Source organism: Pagrus pagrus (assembly GCF_965226575.1).
Source record: "Pagrus pagrus genome assembly, chromosome: 5".
NCBI classification, from domain to species: domain Eukaryota; kingdom Metazoa; phylum Chordata; class Actinopteri; order Spariformes; family Sparidae; genus Pagrus; species Pagrus pagrus.
The window spans coordinates 7,136,824-7,163,220 of NC_140189.1; the positions used below are offsets into that span (position 1 = coordinate 7,136,824).

General features: G+C 37.8%; 1 protein-coding gene and 1 long non-coding RNA gene across 2 annotated transcripts; one reads left to right on the forward strand and one right to left on the reverse strand.

Annotated features, from left to right (window-relative positions):
• Positions 1-171: 171 nt before the first annotated feature.
• On the reverse strand, positions 172-26,342 carry emx3 (empty spiracles homeobox 3). Its single transcript, XM_084353351.1, has 3 exons — positions 25,571-26,342; positions 10,444-10,628; positions 172-3,203 (listed from the first exon to the last, which is right to left on the reverse strand). Exons 1-3 carry the CDS (start codon positions 25,929-25,931, stop codon positions 3,030-3,032), a joined length of 720 nt encoding a protein of 239 aa, XP_084209477.1. The 5' UTR covers positions 25,932-26,342; the 3' UTR covers positions 172-3,029.
• On the forward strand, positions 3,132-7,896 carry LOC311257628. Its single transcript, XR_014622645.1, has 2 exons — positions 3,132-3,221; positions 7,560-7,896. It is a non-coding gene; the product is annotated as an uncharacterized lncRNA (long non-coding RNA).
• Positions 26,343-26,397: the final 55 nt, after the last annotated feature.

Sequence of the window (26,397 nt, forward strand, 5' to 3'; positions counted from 1 at the left end):
TCTGTCGTTTTCTTCCCTTTCTTAAAGGAAACCAGTTGTACAGTTAGTGCATTCAATCCTAAAACGATGAAAAAATAGATCTGACTAAGAAGAAGAAGAAGAAGTGCTACATAAGGAGATGATGAGGTAAATCTGTCCAGGAAGAAGAAGAAGAAGAAAACAAACAGATGAACGATGCAGTGAGAGAAACAAACAGTCCACACATTATTATTATTATTATTATTATCATTATATACACATCAGATGCATAGAATACTTTCTCAAATCCTTTTTTTTACATAAATACCTACATTTTGTTTTCAAAAAGACAAAAAACTACCAGCAGGATGAAAAGTGAAACCGGTCCAAAGTGTTTCTGAGATCAGCTCTGCCGCAGTGCCGCTGAGCAGGACACACTGCTGCTGATGTATCATGGGAAAAGCCTCAGTGGAAAAACAACTGTAATATACAGGAGACTTTCTGATCACGTCTCTGTTATTACTGGTGTCATTTTAAAGATTAAGTTGGTGATGTTCTGTATGTTTCTTGTCATGTGTGTGTGTCCTGGCTGACATGTTCCTTCATTACCATGAACATACACACTGTGTAAACAAACATACAGAATATTTTCACGCTCCAGATCTTCAGTACTGGCGTCACTACAGTTGTTTTTCATTTGGGCTTTTCAACAAAACTTTATTAGAAGAGAAAACTCCAGGTTCCTCCAGCAGGAAGTCAAGATTTAAAAGTCACTTTAAATCTATAAATTAAAGTCCAGCTGTTAAATATCATCAGTCTGTGATGTTCTGCACGTTTCAAAAGTTATTTTGTCTTGAAAAATTTTTGTAGTGTCCCTTTTTTAGTCTCATCTACATTGACCGCTTACTTTCCTACATTTCCCAGAGTGCCTTTCAAGAAAAGCCAGAGAATAAAGACAGAAAGACGATGATTTCAGCCAAAACATTAAAAACATTACACCTTAAAAATTGATAAATAGCAGAAATAAACTATATCGCCGGTGTTCAGTTTAATGTAAAGGCCTAAAATGTAGCCATTAACAATTTTCTAAAAACACGTTCCATTTGGTATAGAGTCGAGTTAAAATACGGTGAATTTCAAATGGAGTTTGGAATGTAAAGAACATCACAACCAGAAGCTGAGAGGATTAATCCTGTTAGCAGACAGAAATTATACTTCCATCTGAATGTTTGCTGTTTCTTCTCTCCTGCTGGAGGAACCTTATTTTCTTTCTTTCTCTCAGACGTGTTGTTGAGTCGAGCAGATTTCCTGCGAGCCGACTGCCGTCTGTTGCAGACAGACGCTCAGAAACCTTCTCACTTTAATCGTCTCTTTTTCAGGACGCTGGTTTTCGTTTGGCACCAAAATCCACCGTCGAGTGTTCAGTCGACAGCTGTGACCACGTCTGGACTCCTGTTAGGTTTGTTTTCTGCAGTCCAACTCCAACAGGAAGTCACAGTTTGTTTTTTTAATCTCCTCTTTTTAATGTCTTTTTTTTCATCGTCTTTAACAGGAGAGTCCTGCTGTCTGCATGAGTGCTGATGCCTTCAGGGACATCCATCGGTCCTCTGAAAGGTGAGCTGTCAACAATCTGTGTGTGTTCCGTGACTGTGTGTTTGTCGTGTGTGCTGTTGTGAGTGTGTGTTTTGACATGTTTTACATTTAGAAGAATAGATTTTTGCCAGTTTATTGGGACATTTTGACAGATCATAATTTTTTTAAAACAAATCTAAGCTGTAAATGAAGATTTGAGAGCGAGTCGAGGAAACAGGAAACACTCCACCTGACCAAGATCATGTCCTCTGAATTTACTGCAACAAGTTCTTAGGAACTTTAAATTTTAATGTGACTCGGCACGAATCATAAGTATGACGTTTGTTTTGAGGAGTCAAATGTGTTGAAATAGGAGATGATGCAACATCAACTTTTATTATGAACTGTACCTGCTGACACTACCTAGCTGCATTGATAATATGTCACTGAGCAGCTTGGAGCCTGTTTAAGCTTGAACAGGTTTGGCCTTCATACAAAAATCACATTTTAATGTTGCAACATCGACTTTTATTTTGGCCTTTATTGCGGTGCAGATTACTGATTGTGTAATTGTGGTTGTAATGGTTTAGTCATTGGTTTAACTCTGTGAACTCGAGTTATTGTTTTGATGACAAAAGATAAATAACTTCATGTTAATAACCACATTTATGACGGCTCAAATGTTCATTTAATGTTTCAATATAGTGTTTTTTTAGTCTGTCAGTATCTCTGTTTAGAAGTGACGAGGAAGAAATTAAGTTTGAACTCAACTGAATATCAATAATTACAATACAAATTAAATTGTCGTGTTTTTTTTTTTTACAGATTAGACAAAATTGTCATTATAAGACAGGTAATAATACCTTTCATTTTCACCTTATTAAGACCTGATACTGCTGGTTGGTGTTTGTTTCCTCGATTCTGATGACTGCTTCTCTAAAGAGTCTCTAGACTTTGAAAGACTTTAACACATCGTCAAGCTCTCAAACCTTCTCCCAGATTCAGCTCATATTTGTTTCCTGGTTTTTGAGTATTTTTGTCCTGAACATCAGTGCCTCTCATCACTGGTACTTAAGTTGGCCTTGTGGTGCATTCAATGTCTGCCTTTTACACACGTTTGTTCCCGCTTTCATTCCAATGTATTATTTTGATGGTATGTTCAAGGAATTCTTCATCCTTTGACAAAAAGACTTATTTTCATATTATTTCGAGCTGTTCATCTATAGAAAATATTTGTGGGATGTTTTAACATCCATCCACATGATCCACGTTCATGATGGACTAAAAGATTTGCTTCAACGTTTGGTGAGCAGGAATGAAAAAGCCTGTTAGCAACATTAGCTTGGTTAGCTAATTCTGTTCCCTTAAACACTTTTTTAAACATGTGAAAAAGGCTCCTGAACGCACCATGAAAGTGGTTTTGACGTCTGACTGAAACAATGACGGTCAGATAGTGTGTGTGTGTTTATGTGCATGTGTTTTTAAGTGTATGCTGCAGTCTAGTCGTCGCTGATGACGTCCACGTCGTCACCGCCCCCGCCCGGCTGCTGCGTGGCTGCTCTCCAGCGGTTCACGTGCTGACTGCCCTTCCTCTTCTGCTGAGCTTCAGGAGACTCTTCCTCCAACTTCTGACGCTTGTGCTTCGTCCTGCGGTTCTGAAACCACACCTTCACCTGAAGAGAGACGGACAGGTGAGTGTTCAGACAGGTGACACGTCAGATTCAGTATGACAGAGAGAGATAGACAGGTGACACGTCTGATTTAACACAGAAGAGATTATTATTAATGTCTTAGTTTTCAAAAAGTATCCAAAAGTCTTACATGAGTAAAAGATATGGTGTTTAAATATTACTTTGGTCAAAGTGAAAGTTACCTATATGAATAATATTCGAGTAAAAGTCTTAAAGTATCTGATATTATGTGTACTTAAGTATTTCAAGCACGAGTAAAAGTAAATGATACATATATTTACATGTATGTATACTATGGTTTTAAATTACTTGTGCTACATTAACTAAATTAATGTGCTACTGTGGCTCTGATGCAGCATGTAATCTGCAAAGTAACTAGCAACTAAAATGGTCAAATAAATGTAGTGGAGTAGAAGTATGAAGCAGCAGAAAATGGAAATACTCAACAAATAAATGTACTTAAAAAAAAAAAATACTATATCATAGAGCTGCAAGATTCTGGAAAAAATGTGAATCACGATTTTTTTGCTTCTAATTGATATCACGATTCTCTGGCACGATTTTTTTCACAAAATGTTTCTTGCACTGATGAACTTTAACAAAACCAAAAAAACATTGCTTTGGCAGAGGCATAGTAGTAGTTCTATCATTGGAAGAGAAATGATTTTTGCAAAAGTAAAAAAAAAAAAATTGAGACATGCGGCTGATAACAACTTCCCCTTATCATCATGTGCACATCAAACAGTCTGATTTCCTTAGAACTTAGAGCATATGGCCCTGAACATAGCACTTCAGAACTGAACGCTCAACTCTTGAATCTTTCATTGTATTCTCTACAAGGAAACATTTTTTTAAAAATGGACTTAATACCTCATCAACTTATTAGCCTTTTTAAAATTATTATCATTATTACCATAATTTTTGTTGTGGTGATACAAATACAATACAGTTCATTATTGTTTTTGTTGTTGTGACTTCATAAAGGAGTGAAATCAGGCGCTATAAAATGAACCGTCAGGCTCAAATACGGCTCCATGATCCGACTGGACCATAAATCAGACTTAGCGGAAAAATGATGTTGTACAGTGTTTATTGGGGCCATATCTTTGGCTAGGTGATATGCGATAGCTGCTGTGATCTCCTTATGTCTACTGGAGTTTGGTGGGTATGGCGTTGCATTGTACAAGGTTCCGGTTATTGACATCTGTGTTTGTTTCTTGCCTTGTACGGCTTCATCATGCTGCACTTTGTGGTGACGTTTAAGGTGATTGTAGAGATTTGTGGTGTTGCCGTGCGGTGCTGCAACGACGGCAAAACACACTTTACAATGCACCTCACACTGTTTGTCATCGTCTGGCTTAAATCCAAAATACTTCCACACCACCGAATGTGAACCTTTTTTGGGAACGAGGTCGGTTCGGGTGGGTGGGTGACTCTCGCCACTACCACTTGGGTTTTCGTCACTCAGTTCTGTGACTGTTCTGTATGAAAGTACATTTACTCAAGTACTTTTTTTTAGTAATCAGATCCTTCACTGTAAAATTACTGTTACAAGACAAAGTCCTGCATTGAAAAAGTTTCTTAAACTTTTACTTAAGTACTGAGCGCAGTAAACTGTCCCCTGTGACTGTTCTACTATTCTATATGAAAGTAGATTTACTCGAGTACTGCACTTTTCTTTTTTTTGGTACTAGTATTTCATTTCCAGCTACTTTCTGTTTCTATTCCACTACAGTTCTCACAACAATTATTACCAGATACAAACTTTATAAAGTTAGTTATAATCCAACAGTATAAAATCTGCACAAGTACTTTTACTTTTTGTACTTTAAGTATATTTTAATCATAATATTTCTGTACTTATAATTATTACTTATTATTGTGTTTCAAAATGTTACTTCATATTCTGAAATCATCTGAATCATGTTGTCTTATAAAATATGATGAGCTACAGGAGTTAAAGTTTAAATTGTCCTGCATCTTGAGTACTTTACTTTTTTGATACTGAAGTACAGATTAGAAAGCAGAAAGTGTTTTTCTTGCAGGACTTTAACTTGCAGATTTGAACTACTGTAACATCAGGGCTGTTTAGTTTGGAAGTGTCTTTAAAGCAGGCAGCTACTACAGCTGCTCTGCTTCCCCTCCTGACAGTAATCATAATAAATGTTCTGGAACTGAACAGTGATTTAAAACCTCCCTGCTGGTAAAACATGAATGTGACACGCAGCCGCGTTCAAACACGTCCAGCTGAGTTCTGACTAAGAGCTCGTGTTGCTCAATCTGTCAGATCTGAGATCAGTTTGACACGATCCAGATCGAGTCCTCGATGCTGCCAACGGCCTCAGGTGACACTTTAATATCTTGTGTGTGTGTGTGTGTGTAATTACGATAACGATGTCACTAAATCTGACTCTGACGAGCTGGACGGTTAAGGAGGAGGTGATTTCCTGTCGATTAATGGACTGACAGTAATCTTCTCACAAGTAAAACTTCTTGTCACTCTCTCTTACAGAACGCCTCAGTACACAGATCTTAATACCAGAGTAAAAATACTCCATTACAAGTAAAAGTCCTGCATTAAAAACCTTAGTTAACAGAAGTAAAAGTACTCACTATGCAAAAAGGCCTCATTCAGACAGCAATGGAATGTAATTAAGTACATTTACTCAAATACTGTACTTCCATTTTCTTTATACATCCACTCCACTACATTTTTGTAGACATATATTGTACTTTTTACTCCACTACCTTTATTTGATAACTTCAGTTACTAGTTTGCATATTACGTGCTGCATCTGTCGATTAGACAGTAATCCTCTCACAAATAAAACTTCCTGTTACTTTCTCTTACATAGTGCTACACAAATCTCAATGCCACAGTGAAAATACTCCATTACAAGTAAATGTACTTATAATGCAAAAAAGTAGAGCGTGTAATAAATCTTTAAAGTACCTCAAAACTGCACTTGAGTATTTCTGCCACCTTATACTTCCAGGTCAGAAAACCCTGCATCAGTAACTAGTTTACATACAATTTAATCGTCTTTTTTCAGTCTAAATCATCTAAAATACATGTTTGATTCTTTTATATCTCATTAATAAAACTGGAGACTTAATTCACTTGATGGACCACAGACTGAAGAAAACGACAGCTTGAGTCTAAACTAGTATTTAGTCTGAGACGGCAGCAAAGCAACACAGAACATAAAGTAATCACAGCAGAAACATTAAATCAGCGGCTGGTTTTCTACCAGGAAGTAAATGTTGGTGCTCATGTGACATCACAGTGATTCAGTCTGTTTACTACAGTCTGAAGTCAGAAGTTCATTAGCTGAGTTCAGCAGTTTGTGTGCAGATCAAACAAATGAGACAAAGAATATTTTTCACAAAATAAGATAAAAATACGTTTGTTCACTATGTTCTAAAAGTTACTCAGTAACTAAACCTTCAGATAAAAGTAGAGCGTACAGTCCAGGTGTGTTTCTGTCTTTCAACTCATCTCATTTTTTCAGATAAACTGAAGGACTTTTTGTTTCTGCTGCATTTTTAAAAGAAACATTAGTAACTTTTCAGGCGATTCTGGAGAAAGTTAGTTGACTGTTGAGTCCAATTCCGGGTCGTCAAATACATTTAATTTAATCTGAATACTTTCATTTCAAATAAATCATTGAAAATACTGCACCTTAGACAACAAATATTAACACAGCCAAGAAAGTAAAAAAAAAAAAATCTTTTTTTCCTCTTTTCAATGAAATAAATGTAGTTTACATAATAATTACTTACATTTGGTGTAATCAGATTACCCTCACAAAAACATGACTGACACACCTGAGAGAACTACTGTGTGTTCTACTGTTAGAAAAAACATTAATCAAGTAATCCTCGACGATGTAACTATGATCTAAGTACACCTTCTTCAAATGTAATCTGGGCAGATTATAGCTACTTATTTTTAAAATCTGATTAATCAATCCTAATTACATGTAATCCATTACTCTAACTCCCACAACACCACCAACCCTGACAATCGACACTCTTCCTCCAGAACTGATCTCTACGCTGGATGAAATAAATAGTATTTTTAGATATATTTCCAGTGTTTTAACGATCTTTAACACTCTGAGCGAAAGTCATAATAAAGTTGGTGTGAACACTTGTTGGATCGCAGCCCTGAGATCTGTTTTGGAACGCAGATCGCTCGATCATTATCGTCTATAAAAGTGCAACGATTGCAAAATGTCTTAATTTATGTGTGATTAATAACTGCTGATGGCTGTGACTCTGTGCTGATTGATGGATTACTCTTTCCTCTCTCTTCCTGTCCTGTTGTGAAATTAGCTCATAAATACTGGAGGATGATTCACATTGTCTCACTGGCGTCAGGGCTCGTATCGCCGTGGCGACCTGATGACAAACACTGTCAATCACTCCTGAGAAAAGGTGGAGGGAGCGCCGAGGATCTGACTAACCAGCGACTCACTTCCCCCTCCATCATTCCTCAGAGCTGGAGTGACGCCAGCGGCCTCGAACGCAGGCTGACGTCACATCGGTTTGTCCTCAGACACGAACGGTTTAATCTGAGACTTTAAACTGGAAACATAACGAACGAGTTCACACTGAAGACTGATCAGAAGTTTGTCTGAAGCGTTTCACACAAATAAAAAGCTGTTACTGAGCAGGAAGTCTGTCGTCTTTCATATTCTCTGGAACATAATTTGTTGTGAGCCGAGTTTTCTGGACAGTTTTCACTCATCAGTTCATTCATGCAGATTCTCTAGAGGATAATCTTCAAGTGTTGAGGAGTTTTTGGTACAGTATCCATTTTTATCTAATCATGTTTCTAATTCTTTCAGTCGTATTTTTTGGACGATAATCTGTTAGCTATTTTTTCTGGACAGTTAACATAGGTCAAGTTTTTATTCATAGTTTCTAGAGGATATTGTCTCGTGGGATCTATTCATACATTCATCACTCGCTTATTTAACCACTAATTCATTCATTTATTTTGTCTGGAAGATCATTTGTTGGAGAGTTTTCATTAATTAGGAGGATACAGCCTGGTAGCATTTAGACGTTTTTCAATTTTGTTTCTATTAATCCGTTCATACGTTCATTCATTGTTCACTAATTCTTTCATCTGTATTTTTTTCATCCACCAGTTCTTGGGTCATAAACACAGGAGAGAAAACAGTTTAGATCAGACTTAGAATATTACAGAAGCCCTGAGGGACAAGTGAGCATTTATTTTTCTGGTGATCCATTTTCTTAATTCCTTAATTTTTTTCCTTCGTGAAAACGTTTAAAACATTTATTTTTCAGTAGAAGATCATGAATAAAATTCAGGAAAAAAAAATTCACAAGGAAAAAAAAAAAAAATTTTAAGAATTTTTTTTTTGCGATGTGTTTGTTTTTGTAATACTCATTTTGACCACCAGCGGCTGAAGTGCAGCGCTGCCTCATGTTATAATGGGACTAAAAGCATCCGCGATTTCTTCCAGGGGAGTTTTAATTTCTCTGCACACTGAACAAAAGACAACCCTCTGTTGTGCTAGCAGGTGATGTAACACCACTGTCATGTCTTTGTTTTGGAGGAATGTGTTGTAATTGTCACTAATCTGCCGTCAGTGTCACAGTTGGACTTGTTGATAATACGCAATGTATTATCAACAAGTCATCTCATTCTGATACATGAGCAGTTTATGGTTATAAAGGTGACTGTCAGTTGTTAGAGTACAATACAGTAGTTTTTTATGTTTTCACAGATAGAAACAGAGTGGTTTCAGGATCTTGTAAAAAATTTTCCTGCAAAACTTTTTCCCTCCAGTTCTGAGGTCATAAACAAAGGAGAGAAAATCATTTAGATCAGACTTTTTAACTTCAGAAGCCCTGAGGGACAATCGAGAAAACTTTGTTCTGTTGATCCATTTTCGGAGTCTCATCTAAATGTTTTCCTCTCTTGTGTTCATGACTTCAGAACTGGAGGGAAACAAGCTTTGAAGGAGGTAATCTTTATAAGTTCCTGATATTTTTTTCCATCTGTGAAAGAAGAGAAGAAAAAAAAACAGAGAAAAGATCAGCGCCAATTACACCACATTCCTCTCCTAAAGAAAGACATGACAGTAATGTTACATCACCGGCTGACACACAGAAGATGTATGTTGTGTTTAGCGTGCAGAGAAATGTCTTTAACGTGAAGCAGTCGAGCCTTCAGCTGGAGAGAAATCATCCTGAAGAAGAAAAATAATTACAACTCTTCCACTCCACTTTTTTTGTTTTCACTCAGTTTCACACATGAAGCAAATATTTTTGTGTTTTCCTCCATTTTTCCACAGACAGAAAAAAATTAAGGAGCTACTTTCCTCACCAGTTCTGAAGTCGTAATCAAGGAAGAGAAAGTGATTTAGATGAGACTCGCCAGGCTTCACTGATTCTTTCATCTCTATTTTTTCTTGACAGTTTAAATTCATTCGTCTGGAAGAAATCTTTTTTCGTTTAGTCATTTTTTCTGAGCAGTTTTTATTAATTTGGACAGATTTTACTCATCAACTCATCAATCATTTATTTACTCAGTCAATATTTCATATTAGATTTTTCATTAACTTAAATACATTTCCCATATTTTCAGAATCTGCTCTTATGTTGTTTGTTTACTTTCATGTTACACGTTGATTTGTTCATTAATTCATAATTTCAGAAATTCCAACATCATTTTTAGCTATTTTCAGCCGTTTCCATTAATTCATTGTGGTTCAGTCATTCATTCATTAAGAAATGTTTAAGTGTTGTTTAAGTGAAACTGTCATGTTTGTATTTATTTTTTTTATTTTTTTTCATATTTGTTATTTTATCTGCACGACTTCACTGATCCTTCATTCAACCATTTATTCATATATATTTGAAGACATATCTGGTCAGATTATAGCGATTTACTTTTTGTAAACTGATTATGCAATCCCAATTACATGTAATCTATTACTCTAATTCCATGGCACTACCGAACCTCCAGAATCATTTAAAAAGCTACATTAAACTGAGAATAAAATATTAATATTTAACTAAAGTACAATTACAAGTTCCTTTTTACTTGAGTAAATGTATTTAATTACTTTCCACCACAGATAAAACTGATCTTTCTCTATGTTGAATAAAAGAAAATATTTTTATATACATTTCATTATACATTCATGCCCTCCTCCTCCCCCCAGTTACCCATGATGCCTACCTGCGTCTCGGTCAGACACAGCCCGCTGGCCAGCTGCTTCCTCTCGGCTCCGACCACGTAGTGATTCTTCTCGAAGGCTCGCTCCAGACGCAGCAGTTGCGACGGAGAGAACGCCGTCCGGATCCGCTTGGGTTTCCTGGAGAACGGACCGTGAAGCAGCATGTTCTCTGGACTGCTGTCCTCACCTGGACACAAACAACCAATCAAAACAAAGATCAATAAACAAGTGGACACCTGCAGTGGAAGACAGAACAACAAACGGGTCACAGATCTTTTAGTCAGAATCAGTCTGATCTGGTGTTGATGGTAAATGTTGCATCATCAAAGTCTTGTAAAAAGTTCTCTGTTTGTGATTAAAAGGTGCCGTCAGCGATTTTGCACCATCAGATATCGACACTGACAAACCCAAATGTTTCTCCAGAATCTGACTGTACCTTGAAATCGTTTCAGGCGAGACTCATTTCTTCTTCATTTGCGGTGAAGCAAGAAGATGTGATGATGTCACAGCTCTATGAACGGTTTGATTGGCTGTTTGAAAATCATGCACATGTTGCAAGACTGAAGAAGAAAGTATAACTCATCAGTTTCATGGTTGCTCATATTGTTACATTCTGTATGTGCACGTTTATTTTTACGCTTCTTCTTGTGTGATGAATCTTATTTTTAGTCGTCCCCCGTCCTCTTTTTTATTAATCCATCTTTCACTGTAGACGGGTTCAGCACCTCTCCATCTTTTGTTAAGGTGCGTTCACACCGGACCTTTTATTTTTGTCGCTGGCGACAAGTTTACATATTAAGTTAATGCAAACGAGCGACTGAGCGATTAATCGCTCAGGCGAAATGTCGCTGGGGCTCTGAGCGACAGCGTCCGAGCGACGGAGCGAAAAAACGCTCTGTCGCTCGAGTTGAGAAACCCCAACTCTCTGGCCGTCAGTCGCTTGTCGCTCAGCGCTGACTGGCTGCCGTAATGTATATGTAGGCCTAATTATGACAACTACTGAAACCATGTAAACGTAATACAACTCCACCGGTCCGGAAGAGCAAAGCCGGCTTTACGTTGACACACACAAACACCGGAGACAAATGGCCAGGCGCTCTGGGATGGAGCGCCTGTAGTTGGTGTCCAACCGGGCAATTCCTGCCTCCGATTCTCGCCAACAGCTCGTCAAACTGGGCCGTTGTCAGCCGCGTATACCGTTGAAAACGGGAAGAAATGAGCGCCTCCGAGCGACGTGAAATTCACTGGAATCGCTTGAATGACGTTATCAGAGCGATCTGTTGAATTGTGCCGACGAGCGACTGCAGCTGAGCAACCGAGCGATTTTTTTGGAGCGACATGAGCGACAGCGACAAAAATAAAAGGTCCGGTGTGAACGCACCTTTACTCGTGTTTATTCATTTGTATTATTTCTATATGTGTGAACCAATAAAAGATTTTAAAAAAAGACAAAAATAGAAAGATAAAAGACGACAACAGCACGCAATGATGCAAAACCTTCACCAACATAAAACTACAGAAGCTCTGAGGGGCAAGAGAGAATTTATTTTTTCTGGTGATCCATTTTCTGAGTCTAAATTCTCTCCTGTGTTAATGACTCTAAACAAACTTTATGGAAAAAAGTTTTGTCAGGATAATATTTCTTTTTTTTCCCACCTGTGAAAAAACATCCAGTGGAAGTAAATCATTTCAGTAGACCAAGAACCAAGAAAAAATGTCACAAGAAAAAAACACCTAAAATAAACACCTATTTCACAATACATTTTTTTCCTATGTAAGGAACGGAGTAAAAAAAAAAAAAACCCCAGGAGGGGAAAAAATTTTCATGAGAACAAAAAAAATTCACAGGGAATCCAAGTGGGAGAAAAAGAAACACTTTTCATGATGTTTTTTTCCTTTGTGTGGAACAGAGTGAAAAAGAAATTTTCCCATGAGAGAAAATAATTGTGTGTGGAGCCGCGTTAATTTTTTTTGTTCTGAAAAAAAAAAAAAATTAAATAAATAAAAACTTTTTTTTCACCAGTTCTTAAGTCAGAAACACAGGAGAGAAAATAATTCACCAGAAAAAAAACCCAAAAAACTAATTTGCCACTCAGGGCTTCCATATAAAATTTTGTTTTATAAAATTATGAATTTCTCCAGTTTAGTTTCAGTATTTTCTTGTCAAAGCAGAACAGAGATTCTCAGAGCAGATTATTTCTGTTCAGACTTTAACCCTCAAACAGTTCAGTGAAACCAGACAGATATGAATGTGATCACAGACAGAGTCCTCATAGAGACGCAACAACAGCTTCACATCCATGAACATGATACAGGTCTGTGTGTGTGTCAGTGTGCGTGTACTGTTTACTCTGGGATACTCTGCTTAATCTGATCAAACACCTCGTGTGTGTGTGTGTTGTTTGCATTTGGATCTGCAGTCAAACCACAGATTTAAATCTGACTCAGCGTTTCACTGCTGTTGCACCATCACAACATGATGTCATCATTCAAATAAAAACCCTGACAGTTGACAGGGTGTCAGTTTCTCCTCTCAAACACACACACATTAATCAGAAGAAGAAATTGGCACCACAATAAAAAAAGACCATGAAGAAGAAAACAAAATCAGTGTTTTGTTCCTTTATTGATTAATTCAACAACCAATTAAAAGTACGTTTGAAGATAATCAGCAGCTGTGAATATTCAGTTACAAAGACCTTATTATGTAATGTAAATACCTTTTAATTATTTATTCAGGATGAGTGATGATATTTTGTGCAGTGTTTCCACGTGTCATTAGTTTGAAGTCTAACAGGCTCCTATAAATAACCTGAACACAGGAGTCTGAAGTCTCAATAAAAGTTTTAAACAGCTAATTTTTCACGTTTGTCAGTGAAGCAAATTATTTTTACTTTTATCTTCTAATAAATTTCACCTTCAGCTGCAGATCATCTTTATTTATCTCTCCAGGTCCTTACACCGTCTTTCATCACCTTATTGTTTGGAATTATTTATCACCAATTTCACATATTTTTTAAACCTTGTAGCCTCGATTGTTTTTAGTTTTATGATTAATTGTGTTTCTGTTTCTTTTCCTTTCCAGTTATAAATAAAGTTGTACTGAATTAAATCAAATCCAAAGCTCCTCACAGGTTTATAATCAGATAATGTGTGTTTGTCTATAGGTGGATATTTTTTCTTATATTCTTTTGTTACAGTTGCATTTTCTTGTATACATTTGGGAATCATATTCTTCTGTTCATAACCAGCATCAATTTTTAATGTGAATTAAATTTGAGCTGAAACAACTGGTCATTACTGAAGGACTGTTAAACATTAGTTGATACCAGATTGTTAAATGTGCATCGTTTTGTTTTTCTCTGTTTGATGAAAATAAACAGACATTTGATGATCCAGCCAAACCAAACCATCTCGAAACAAAAATAAAATATGATCAAGTATTGGAACTAAATCATAAAGTACATCAGCAGATCGCACAGACTGTAATGTTGACAATGTACAGACTGAGTGGAAACACAGAAACAGGTCGTCACAGGCAGAACAAACTGAGTTTTAAGGATTTACAAGACGTTTTCTGTGATAACATAAATAATATATTCTTGGTTTATCTCCACGATCTTTAGAAAGTGTCTCATCTATGTGGAGAAAAGAAAACTGAGAGAAACAAGCTGCACTAAATGCTTCTAAATGATTTTGTGATCATTTACTTAGTTTGCCTGTGTTAAATATAATTCTTCAGTAATGTTTAATTGGCAGTAATGTAACTTAAACATTTGTGCCAATAAAGCTTTTTTGAATTTAATGAATATCTTTGTTGGTGAGACTCATGAAGACGTCAGCTTGGACTCTGGTGACTTATGAAGGTTGTGTAACTTGTAGTTTGGTACGAATATGAATAAATTAGTTTTGTTCTTTTTACTCTTTACTTTGTTTGTCTGATGGTTTAAGTTAACTGAGCAGAATTCAGTTTTCATGCAAAGTACAAAAATAAAGTATTGCTGTTTGAGCTCCTGAACTTCAACTGAACCAGCGTCAACGTTATAAACTGCTTAAATGCAGAAATAATTGAATGTAATTTGGTTACTTCAGTACATTTTCCATTGTGGTTTGACTAATTTTACTGATGTGGTGAAGGGATGTGATTTGTCACCACTCAGATTCTCGCAAACTGAAGCTAATTTGTTTATCAGACGTGTTGGCGTGCGGTCGAGTGAATCCGAGACGGCATCGGTAAAAATGGTCGTTGTGTTTCTTTTGTGTTCTCGCTTTTGCTCCGAACCCACCTGCAACATCTGCTTTATTTTTCTGACCGTTTATTGAAATCTCACGTAAATTCTTCAAATCTATTTTACATAAAAACAAATCCACGCTCGAGAGAAAAGAGTCGCCGCCGCCGACACGCCGCACGCAAAAAAGTCGGTTGCTAGGCGGCTTCGAGGACAATGATGGCGTGCAGACAACGACACGTGTTCACGCCTTTGATTCAACGTTAGCGTCTATAAAGTCACATTCATATGCAAACTCTGAGCCGGGCCGTGACTGATGGAGGTTAGCGGGCGTCTCAGAGGAGCTCCACTTGCAAATGTGACGGTTGATTCTGTTGAATGTGAAGTAACACGAGGTGACGCTGTTATGTGACAAAGACAGCGTGGTTACAAAGAGGTCGGAGGTCAGAGACGCTCGGCTGGTTTGATCTCACACAGGAGTCGAAGCATTTAACGTCACATCAACAGCTAAAAACACGTTTCTCCGACATACAAGGTCTTACTCTGCATAATAAGAAATAAGTAAGAATATAGTCAAAGAAGTCAAAGCTTTGAGGCAGCAAACGCTCTGAAACAACCAGGAAAACCACAGAAGGAAAAGTTTTCTGAAAGACGAACTGCTCAAGAAGAAACAATCTGCTGCAGGGAAACTTCCTGCTGATAAAACATGAAGTACCAAAGACCTGAACAAAACCAATCAGCCTCTAAAACCAGACTTGTTGTGCATCACAGTTCAGACCTGTTATTTACCCATGATGCAACAGTGCAGTGCAACACATTAGACGAGTCAGAACACGTGAATACTTGTTTACATTACATGGTATACAATGGTATATCCATTGTTGCGTTTCTGATTTTTGTATTTCTATTGAACAAGGGCGTAACCAACGTATAGACAGTGAGGGGTTTTAAAAAGCAGCAAGAGCAACCGAGTGCTGAGTGAAACCAACAGCAGAAGGAGGAGTTACACAACAGTAATTAATTTAAAAATAAAAGGGAAACAAGAGACGGATCCATACCAAAATGCCCTAACCATTTCATGTTTAGTATATTTTACCTTCTCGTACTCTGTAACGTTACAAATAACATTTTAAGATTTCACGACACTACTCAACGATAAAGTAAGATAGTATTTTCAGCTCCAGTGTTTGAGAAGTGCAGTTCATTAGCTACAGATTTACTTATTAACTGTATCATATATGTTTTTTTTTCAAAACACTATGTTTTTTTAACTATTGTACTTATTGTACTGTCTTTTTTATTTATTCCAGGATCACCATGAGGCAAACAGACTGCAGATGAGAACCAGCTGTTCACCTAACTCTGCTACATTTACATTTGTTTGAATGTTGATTAATGTACACTGTCCTCCTTTAATAATAAAACTAAATAGAGACTTCAGTTCTGTTGTTTGTCTTTAAATCTCAGATAAATTCTGACCCTGTTCTGATCAGTCTTGGATCAATAACACCGTCTGTCCTACAGCAACACAGAGAAACTCTTCTGCTGTTGTGGATAAAGAAGAACATTGGGTCAGTAGAGCCTCGGCTGACGAACACGTGTATCCACAATGAACAAGAATTTATTTTCCTGCTGATGAAGAAGAAAAAAATTTGACCCTCAGATGTAAAAGCTCCTGTTTGAAGGCTGCTCGTCTCTCAAGTCTCTAATGATCTTTACTTTGAAGGTGTTAACCCTTTTAAAAACAACAGCTGACAGAGGGGAAGCAGGTAATGATCACATGCTGCAGGATAATGACAGAACAACAACAACAACAACAACAACAAGAGGAGCAGCTTTAAAGACGTGTCTGACCCGCTCGCAGGTTATCAACAACATAGGGAAGCAAAAACAGCTCATGTTCAAATTATTCTGCACAATCGTTTCTTGTTTTCAGCCTTTTAAAACTTGATTTCCTCTTTCAAAATTACACATCACTTGTCTTCACATTTAGATTAAACCTTTTCCACAACACACAACAACACATCTACCTATATTTTATCTTTCTGTCGTCGTCTGCCACTTCATTAAACTAAAAGTTTTAATGACTGCAACATTTCATCAAATGTAAATCATTGTAAAACTCTTCTGCATTATCATTAAGCTACACTTCCACCAAATCAACCTAGTTATCATCATGTACAACCTGAAGTTTTGCTTGTAAACCACAAGCGTTTCTAAAGTGAATCCAGAGTTTAGTGTGCAGAAAGAGCGAAGAAGAAACAACAGAACATTTCTTTGCTTTTCATTTCTGTCTGTAAATCAAGTCCTTGTTTCTGCAAACATAAAGTCAGGCAAACTGCAGGAGGCGGTGATCTGTAATCTTTCTCCATCTAGATTTCATGCATGTAGATACTCATCTTTCTTTACAGCCAAAGTAAACATGCAGATGTTTCCTCCAGAACACACAGAACAAATCAGCTTTAACTGACACCTCAACAACAGTTTATCCTCTTAGATCTCATCTTTTACACAGTGAATCTCATAAGAAAGATACCAAACTAAATCTGTAGCAGGTGGAGAGGCCCAAAAGAGAATCAATACTTTCAGCTGCAGAAACAAAACGACAGCAGCGATGTGAACATACTTCCTGTCACTGACTCATCACTGACAAACAGCTTCAGCTGCTGTGACGACAGAAGAAGAAAAATGTAAACAGAAGCAGAGATGATGTCAATCAAACAGGCTGACCGCTGCTTTTACTCTTCTCTTTGTTTGTTCAGTGTCTAATGCTGCTAATACTAAACAATCAGAATCAGATTTATTGCCAAGAGGGATTTTACACAGACGAGGAATTTTTCTTGGTGAATAAGGTGCATGCATTGAAGACAAAAAAACAATAAACAAACAAACAGTGACTGTAATATATACAATATAAACAATATAAAAACACAGAGGCAAAAAGTGTGGGATGGCTGATAAATAAAGACGGACCCACACAACCCACTTCTTCTACTGTCTCTCACAAACACGTAATATATCAATATTATATCATTATTCCAATATCCTGTGCAACAGGGAGGGAAGAGCTGCAGAGCTCCAACATAGACGCCTGATATAAAAATCACTACAAAACTCTGACATGTTTCATGAGACAGAAAAGGCATTTTAAGAGTTTAAAAGAGAGAGAGAGACTGCTCCACTCAGCACCTTTAAATAACTCAACTAGAAATAGCAAACATTTTCAATGTACGCCAGATATTTTAAAAGGCAGGGATAGGAGAAGATGGAGGAGGAGGAGGAGGAGGAGGTCTGTTCATTAATTGAAAAAAATAAGAGGGGAAGGAAGAGGAAGGAAACAGGTGAGGAAAGTGTGAAAAGACAACAAGCAGGGAAAGAAGAGGAGTTAACGGAAGAGAAAGAAAAAGAAGAAGATGGTGACACCAAGGGTGTGATGTTTCACGACAAACAAACATTTCTCAAGAGCGATTCCTGAAGGGGGACACAAAGGTGCTGTTATAAGTACTGTTACACTAAATGTATATAGAGCAAACACTGATCACAAAAGGCACAAATAAGTTTGGATTTCTCAACTTATATATTTAAGGGTCTATGACCTACATATCTCCAGTTGTTCATAATCCCAACTGTTAGAGTTTAGATTAGGTTTACATTAACTACATTACTTAACAGGTCAGTGTCATAAGGAATTGTACAAACTCATGTTTCAGCACATTTAATATAAATTAACGTTTAACGTGTAGCTTCATCATAACTCCTTGAATATAAAACAAGAGGAGCGGAAATCTGTTGAGGAATTCAAACATTACAGTGGCTTTTATCCAGAAAGACAGCAGCTCCTCCATGTACTTGTATCTGTTAACAGGTGAGTCGTGTCCTGTCCAATATGGCGGCGACATTGACGTATCGCAGCAAAGAAGCGTCAATGGCGGCTACGTGGATGTTTCTGACTCAACGTCTGTAAACCTGAAACCACTGGATGTTTTTAAGGAGAACTCGGGACATTTTCTGGCCGTGTTTGTGGCGACAAGAAGCGGATATTTTTGGCGGGGAGTCGGTAAATCTGCAGCCATGTTCGAGGCGACGAAACCGGGCGTTTTCAACATGACCTCGGGACATCACAGCGTGTTTGAGCAGGCAGCCATTTTAGGCCAAAACACTGTTTTTCTGACCCAAACCAAGTGTTTTTGTGCTGAAACCTAACCCTTTGTGACAAGAGAAAAATACCACCTTCTGTTTTAAGTTAACTTAACTTAACTTTCGTAAAGACAGTTACTTACTGACCACCAGCACCACCAGAGACACACTTCTCCCTCAGGTTCACCCAGTGTCGGCGGCAGGAGGCCGGTCAGCTCCCCCTCCCCGCGATGGAGGCTGACTCAGGGACCATCAATAAATTACCCTATAGTTTGTTTAATTTACACGAAAACAATGTTTCTTCATGCTTACTAGATGCTATCAGTGTAAATTATGATTAAAATAAATAAATACTGTAGCACACTTATTTTGATTGTAAATGTATTATTTTGCAAAACCATTTTAATAAGATAATGGCTTTTATGTTTAATAGCTTCCATGTCATGTGACCCAGTGACTCCAAACCACTGCCGAATTGTATTACTGAATGATACAAATAAGACACACCTGTTTTTATTACATTTGACTGTTTCTTGTGTTTTATATGAATATTTATTATGAAAATTCAGCATTTTTTTTCCAATAAATAAGACACATCTCTATTACATTTCACTGGGTCACATGACAAGGAAATGCTGAATTTTGATTAAAAAAATATTCATATAAAATAAAAGAAGCTCTAAAATGTAATTAAAACAGGTGCGTCTTATTTTTTCCCATTCAGTAATACAATTTGGCAGTGGTTACTGGGTCACATGACATGGAAGCTATCGGGGGAAAAAAGCCATAATTTTATTAAAACATTTTTGCAAAATAAATACAGAACACATTAGCAATCAATCAAATCATAATTTTCACTTATATCATCCAGTCAGCATGAAGAAACATTGTTTTTGTGTAAATCAAACAAACAACAGGGTAATTTATTGATGGTCCCTAAGACTGCCTCCAGCGCACCGGAGGTTCTGGGAGGCAGACCGTCCTCCTGCTGCCAACACTGGGTGACACTGAGGAAGAGACGCCGCTGGGTGTCTCCGGAGTGAATGTCTGTCCAATATCCAACATAAAACTAACTTCGCCTCGGTCTCCACCGACAACCGGACCGAGCGCCAAACAAGTCTATAACAATGGAGGCCTTTTCTCCTCAGGCAGGTTGTTCCAAAGTCCTGATGACAAAAGCACAGAAGTCACCTTCAGATTGATGTCTCTACTTTGAGACGACCAGTCTCAAAGTCTCTTAAAGTTTAAAAACTTTAAAAGTGATCAATAAATTCTTCAAATCAATTATAAATCGGACAGGCAGCCAAAGTAATGTGAACTACTGAAGTCTGGACCAGCTGGAGGTGACACCTCTAAGGACTTTATTACACACACTTAATAATAATAATAATTATTATTATTATAATAATGAGTTATTAACTGTATCTGTACTAAATCTGTCTGTTTTGCCTCTGTATACATTAACTTGTTAAATTAAAGATTTTTTAAAGAGAGGAAGAGGACAAGACGTCAAAACAGAAGTGGCAGAAACATTTTGATTTCATACAGATTTAACAAAATAAAATAGTCAGAGAGAAAATAATGAGAGTATGTCGCTGTTAGAGGAGGAAGAAGAGGAGGAGGAGGAGGAGGAAGAGACACGCCAAAACTAAATGTTCATGTCAGTATGATGATTAACAAAGTAATCAAAGAGAAAATGCTAAGAATATTTTCACTGTCAGAGATGAGGAGGAAGAAGAAGAGGAGGAGGAGGAGGAGGAGGAGGAGGAGGAGCGTTGTTGGAGCAGATGGCACATCAGGTTCCCCTGGCACTGAAAACAAGTCCAGACCTGTGACAGAGAAAAGTGTGTGTGTGTGTGTGTGTGTGTGTGTGTGTGTGTGTGTGTGTGTGTGTGTGTGTGTGTGTAACAGACACACACACCTCCTCCTCCTCCTCCTCCTCCTCACTATGTTTTAAACAAATCAGAAATCAGATTGAAGATATGACTGAATTTTGATTTTTAATTTGGGTGAGCTGGTCCTTTAATATTTCACATTAAAAGCTCGTCACAGTCAGAAGACCTCAGACTTTAAAGACTTCTCCTCAATGTTCAATGAAATTTAAACCTTCAAGTGCTCAGGAAAAAAAACAGAAATCTGAGCATCAGCTCCACAAATGGAGGGAGCAGGAGAGGATTGTTTTCAAGGTCAAGGATGAACTTTGACCCTCAGCTGCCTGGAGGACTTCCTGTTTGTTCTACCTGACACACACACACACACACACACACACACACTCAGCTGACCATAGAAACAGGAGACAGAGAGGTGATGGAGGCTGTCAGCTGCTTCCAGCTAATGAATAAAAATGTGTCTGAGTGAACGAAGGAGCAGCAGACTGTGAGAGGAGGAGGAGGAGGAAGAGGACAAAGAGGAGGAGAACGTGGAGGAGGAGGAAGAGGAGAACGAGGAGGAGGAGGAGATAACGGGATCACCTGTGTGGGAGCGACAGGTACCTCAGCTGTTACTGCTTGAAAGAAGTCTGTTATTAAACATTTTTCTGATCATTAAAATCAGTATTTGTTTTTATGTAAACAGATAAATTAATATAAAAATTAGCTACTTTGGCTCTGATGCAGCATGTGATCTGCAAAGTAACTAGTTACTGAAGTTTTCAGATAAATAAGTAAAAAGTACAATATTTGCCTCCAGAATGCAGCTGAATGGAAGTATAACTTAGTCACATCTCATCACTGGTTTAGGATTTTTTCAACAAGGTAACTAAAGTTGCTTGCGCGTTATTATTCGTAGTATTTTTATATGTGGTCTGGGTATCAGACACTGTAATATCTGTTGACTTTTCCACAATAAAAGCATCACAATGTTTCCAGTTTCCTTTAAATTGAAATAAAAAGCACAGAAACGTTCAGAGCTGCGATCGCTCTCTGTGTTTTTACAGCCGACAGACAGAAAATCCACCGACTCAACAGAAGCCTTTAATCTGACAGGTGACGAGCTGAGTGTGTGTGTGTGTGTGTGTGTGTGTGTGTGTGTGTGTGTGTGTGTGTGTGTTTGTGTGTTTGTCTGTGTTACCATTACTCAACCAGGAAGTAAAGTATTAATCCTGAGATAACTGTTATAGATCATCGTTATATCCAGGAGGTTATCAAGCTTTACTATTATTAATATTATCATTAGTATTGATATTAATATATGACCTCACTGTGATATGAAAACCACGTGATGACCATGTTGAGCTCATTTTAAATAATTCATTTATATTAAAAAACATCTTTCAAACATTATGAAATTATAAATCACTAAAAGTCGGAGGTGCATGTTTTTTTATTGGAGTACAAACCTGAGTAATATTTTTTATTAGCTTTACTTTATTATCAAATAAAAACAAAAATAAAAACTGATCCTCGTCCAGAAGATTCAAACTTGATAAAATGTCACTAAAAAGTCATCTTTATTCCTATTTATACATTTTTAAACCAAAGTCCAGATGTTTTCCTCCTGGTTATAAACCTTCATGATATTTGTAAGAATTCTTCGCTGATTCATTTATAAACTAAATGATAATCTGCAGCTCGATCGATGATGAAGTTAATGGTTAGTCGCTCTGACTGTGATGACATCACACAGCGAGGGGTTAAAACCACCAACAGGACAGTTGACATGTTGATTGACAGCCAGCTGTGTTGTGTAAATAAAGCTTTGTTGAATTTAAATCATTTCAGCAGTTATGAGCCCTCAGCTGTCAGTTAACTTTGTTCAAACTCACAGAACTTTATTTAAAATCTGGCCTGAAGGTTTGTGAAATGATGAAAGAAACAACATGGAGCCTCATCGAGCTTCAGGAACACAACACGCGTGTCAGACAGTATCAACGTCCCTCAGCAGCTGTTTGAGTCAAGAAACTGGACGTGAACGAGTTAAAAAAAAAAGTGAAGAAGAAGTCTGAAACTACACTTCCTGTCTGTGTTTCTTCTGCTGCTGATTTATAAAATCATCTCAGTTCAGCTTTTATCTGTTACTGTTGTACTCGAGTAAAAGCAAAGATATGATGCTAAAATATTACTTTGGTAGAAGTGAAAGTCACCCATATGAAGACTCTGGGTCGACTGATCATTTTACTGATTATTGGAGTCAATATATTTAAAATGAGCGACTTCAGCTCTGATGCAGCATGTAATCTGTTAAGTAACAAGTAACTAAAGTTATCAGATAAATGTAGCAGAAAATGGAAAAATACAAGGTAAATGGTAAATATAAGTACAGTATTTGAGTAAATGTACTCAGTTACATTCCATCACTGCTGTTAAGTGTTGAAGGAAGTACTCAGATCTTTCTCTTTAAAAAGTGCCACAGCGTAGAAATACTCTGTTACAACAAGAAATCCTGCAGTAAAAGTACAGAAGTATTATTAAGAGTACCAAGAATACTCATTCTGCAGAATGTCTTAATTATATGTATTAAATTATTGGATCATAATTATTGATGCATTCATGTTTAATAACTCACCACTGTTTAATGAAGCCATATCATTTATTTATTTTATTTATATTATGTTATCAGATAATGGAAATACTCGAGTAAAGTACGAGTACCACCTGGAGTAAATGTACTCAGGTACATTCCATCACCGAGTAATGAAGTCTGATATTTAATTGTTTTCATGTGAATCTGAAGGGGAAACATTTTTATTCTCTGACATTAAATCCTCAAAATGATTTAATGTTTTTATTTTTTAATTCATTTGCAGTATTTGTCATTTTAATTGTTTTAATTACACATTTATATTGTTATTTATTCTAAACATATAAACACCGAGATATAATTATCATTTTAAATATATTGTATGATATTTAAATACTATATGTATGTATATTACATAATGTATTTTATTAGTTTTTACATCATTTCTCATTATTGTAATATTTAACTCAGTGTTAAAACATCGTTATTGTGACTGTAGTAACAGTTATATTGTTTTTGATTATTCGATGTTTATATTTGATGAAATATGAGGATTTTATTTCAAAGGGCTGTTGAGAAACTCTGGATCGATTGTTTGTTTGTTTGATTGATTGATTGATTTCTGATCTTTCTCTTTTGTCGCATTGTGATTTTCTAAAACAGACTTTCTGTGTGAAACAAGATTATCTGAGTTCATTTTAATGTGACTTTCTTTAATTAGTCTTTTGCGGCTCTGACACGTGAACTGCTGCTGATTGTCCCGCTGCTTCACTTTGTTTCATCCAATATGATAAAAACTGGTTTTATTATTATTTATGATCGATGTAATCAATCAGACTCGCAGCTGAACACAGTTAAACCCGCTCATCACGGCGAGCTGAGGAAGAAAAACACGTGAAACTAAAAAATATTTGATTTTCATCTGAATTCTTTCCCCGTGAGGTCATCAGGTGGATTTAATGTGAACAGCACACCTGATTCAAATCACAACTTTATTTAAAATCCATTTACAAGACGAGAAAATGTGAGAGAACATCTCAAAATGAAGCTTTTTCCTCTTTTTATCCTGCTGTAATTTAACAAAAGGCCCTGAAGTTAAAATCATTGTGCTTCTGTGAGTCTCGGGCCCTTTATCATCATAATAATAATAATAATGTAGAATTTAATATTAATGTTTTTATTTCTAACAGCCTGCAGAGTTTATTCTAAGCCAACACATAAATGTCCTGCAGTGATGATTCATGTCGTTTAAATAAAGTTTTAATTGACTTTCTTGCAAAAAAAAACAAAAAAACAAGACACTTGCGCGTTTAATCATCTAAAACATTTTAGAGATTCAAGTGTTTCTGCTTCTGTCATCAGTTAAATGTTAATTCTGCGTCTCACAGCGAGTTCACATTAAATTCAGCTGTTTAAAAGTTTGACAGCTTAAATTGATGGAAAGTTGAATGGAGTCTGGTTGGATTCAGTCAAGACTCAGGAGGCAAAACAAGAAAAACGGCTCAGAAAAAGATTTACAAGATAAAACCGTCACAGAGCCGCAGAGAGGAAACAGAAGCACTTCTGCAATATAACTGAGCACGCTGCGTTATTAAAGGAACAATGAGAGAATATTACAGGAGATATAATGATGGAGGTTAAAGGTCGCTGAGCTTCAATCTGCACAAATAAGAGAGGACATTTTATCCGGAGTAGAAAATAGTGATCAATAAATCTTTACATGAGAAATAAAATGACTCAAGTGGTCAAGAAGATGATCCAACAAATGCATGAGAGAAACCAATAATCTGATATTAACATGAAATCTGTCGTCTGAAGGAAACTGAGGCTGAACATTAGTTTATTTTCTTCCACGCTGCAGATTTTGTGACGAGATCAAAAATCACCAATAACACGATCGATTATCGATGATTCAGAAAACGCTGCAGTTCATCTACTAATTAAACACTTTGTCCTGTCAGCCTGTTCACTAATAATCTCTTTTATTTTTAATGATGATAATTCACGCAGTGGAATAATAATCACAATATTCATTAAAACAGCAGAAAAACACGGAAAACAATTAAACATTAGAACATTAATTGTAAAATAATAAAGAAAACGGTAATAATCCTGATATTTCTCTTATAATAACATTATTTGGTCATTACTGTGATCACTGCAGCTCACACAATAAAAACTGGGTCTGCTGTTAATAAAAGGACCAAAAACTCTCATGTTTGATAGAAAACCTCCACATGATCAATTTAAACACCAACATTAATAAACATGTTAATGAGTGTTTGGATCAGAGGCAGCGGCTCACCTTGGAAGCGGTGTCCCAGGTAGCGGCTCCGCAGCACCCACGGGTAGAAGCTGAGCGCGTCGCGGTGCTGCGGGCTGAAGAAGCTCTGCGGGGGGATCTGCAGCGGGTGCAGCGGCAGCCCGCCGGGGTTCTGCGTGTGCGTCCCGGCCTCCTGGAGCACCAGGTCCGGCCCGGCCGAGTACAAAGTCCTGCCGCTGCCCCCCTGGAAGCAGGAGCCGAACACCCCGGGGTGCAGGGACTCCGGGAAGCGCAGCGCCGTGGGCCGGATGGGCTCATCCCCGGAGCCGCTGCCGTGGCTGATCGCCTCCTTCCCCACCAGAGACTCGATGGTGAAGCACTTCTTATTATTGCTGCTGAACATGGTGAGCACCTGGAGCACCGGGAGCACCTGGAGCACCTGGAGCGGAGCGGAGCAGGATGAAGGGTTCACCGTCCACTAGTTCCTCGGACCGGGGATCAGACACCCAGCTGCCCCCGGAGAGCCATGCCTCCCCTGCAGACCTCCAACAGACCCTGACTGCTGCACCTGGAGGTGAGGCTCCTCTCACCTGTGTCCGGGGCGGTGTCTCTGCACGCGCCTCGCTCCTCTGCGGCCGCGCGTGCAGGAATAAAAAGCACAAACTCCTCAAAGTGTCCGGACGGAGTCAGCGGGGATCCTCCGGGCTGCGGCCGGGAGAGAGCGCGGAGCGGCGGGCTGCGGGGCTCTGATCAGTCCGTGTGTCCTCACGCCTCTTGCCGCCGCACGCTGCAGTGAAGCCGGGCGGGAGAGTGTGACTGTCGGTCAACAGGCTGCCGACAGATACCTGCCCTGCCCCCGGCAGAGGTGC

What these genes read in the sequence shown, in the direction of transcription:
- emx3 (XM_084353351.1), bottom strand. Translation starts at nt 25,931, where the DNA reads ATGTTCAGCAGCAATAATAAGAAGTGCTTCACCATCGAGTCTCTGGTG. An exon ending in CCTGGGACACCGCTTCCAAG is followed by an intron (nt 10,629 to 25,570) that starts GTGAGCCGCTGC and finishes GTTTGTGTCCAG; the next exon opens with GTGAGGACAGCAGTCCAGAG. An exon ending in TGTGTCTGACCGAGACGCAG is followed by an intron (nt 3,204 to 10,443) that starts GTAGGCATCATG and finishes GTCTCTCTTCAG; the next exon opens with GTGAAGGTGTGGTTTCAGAA.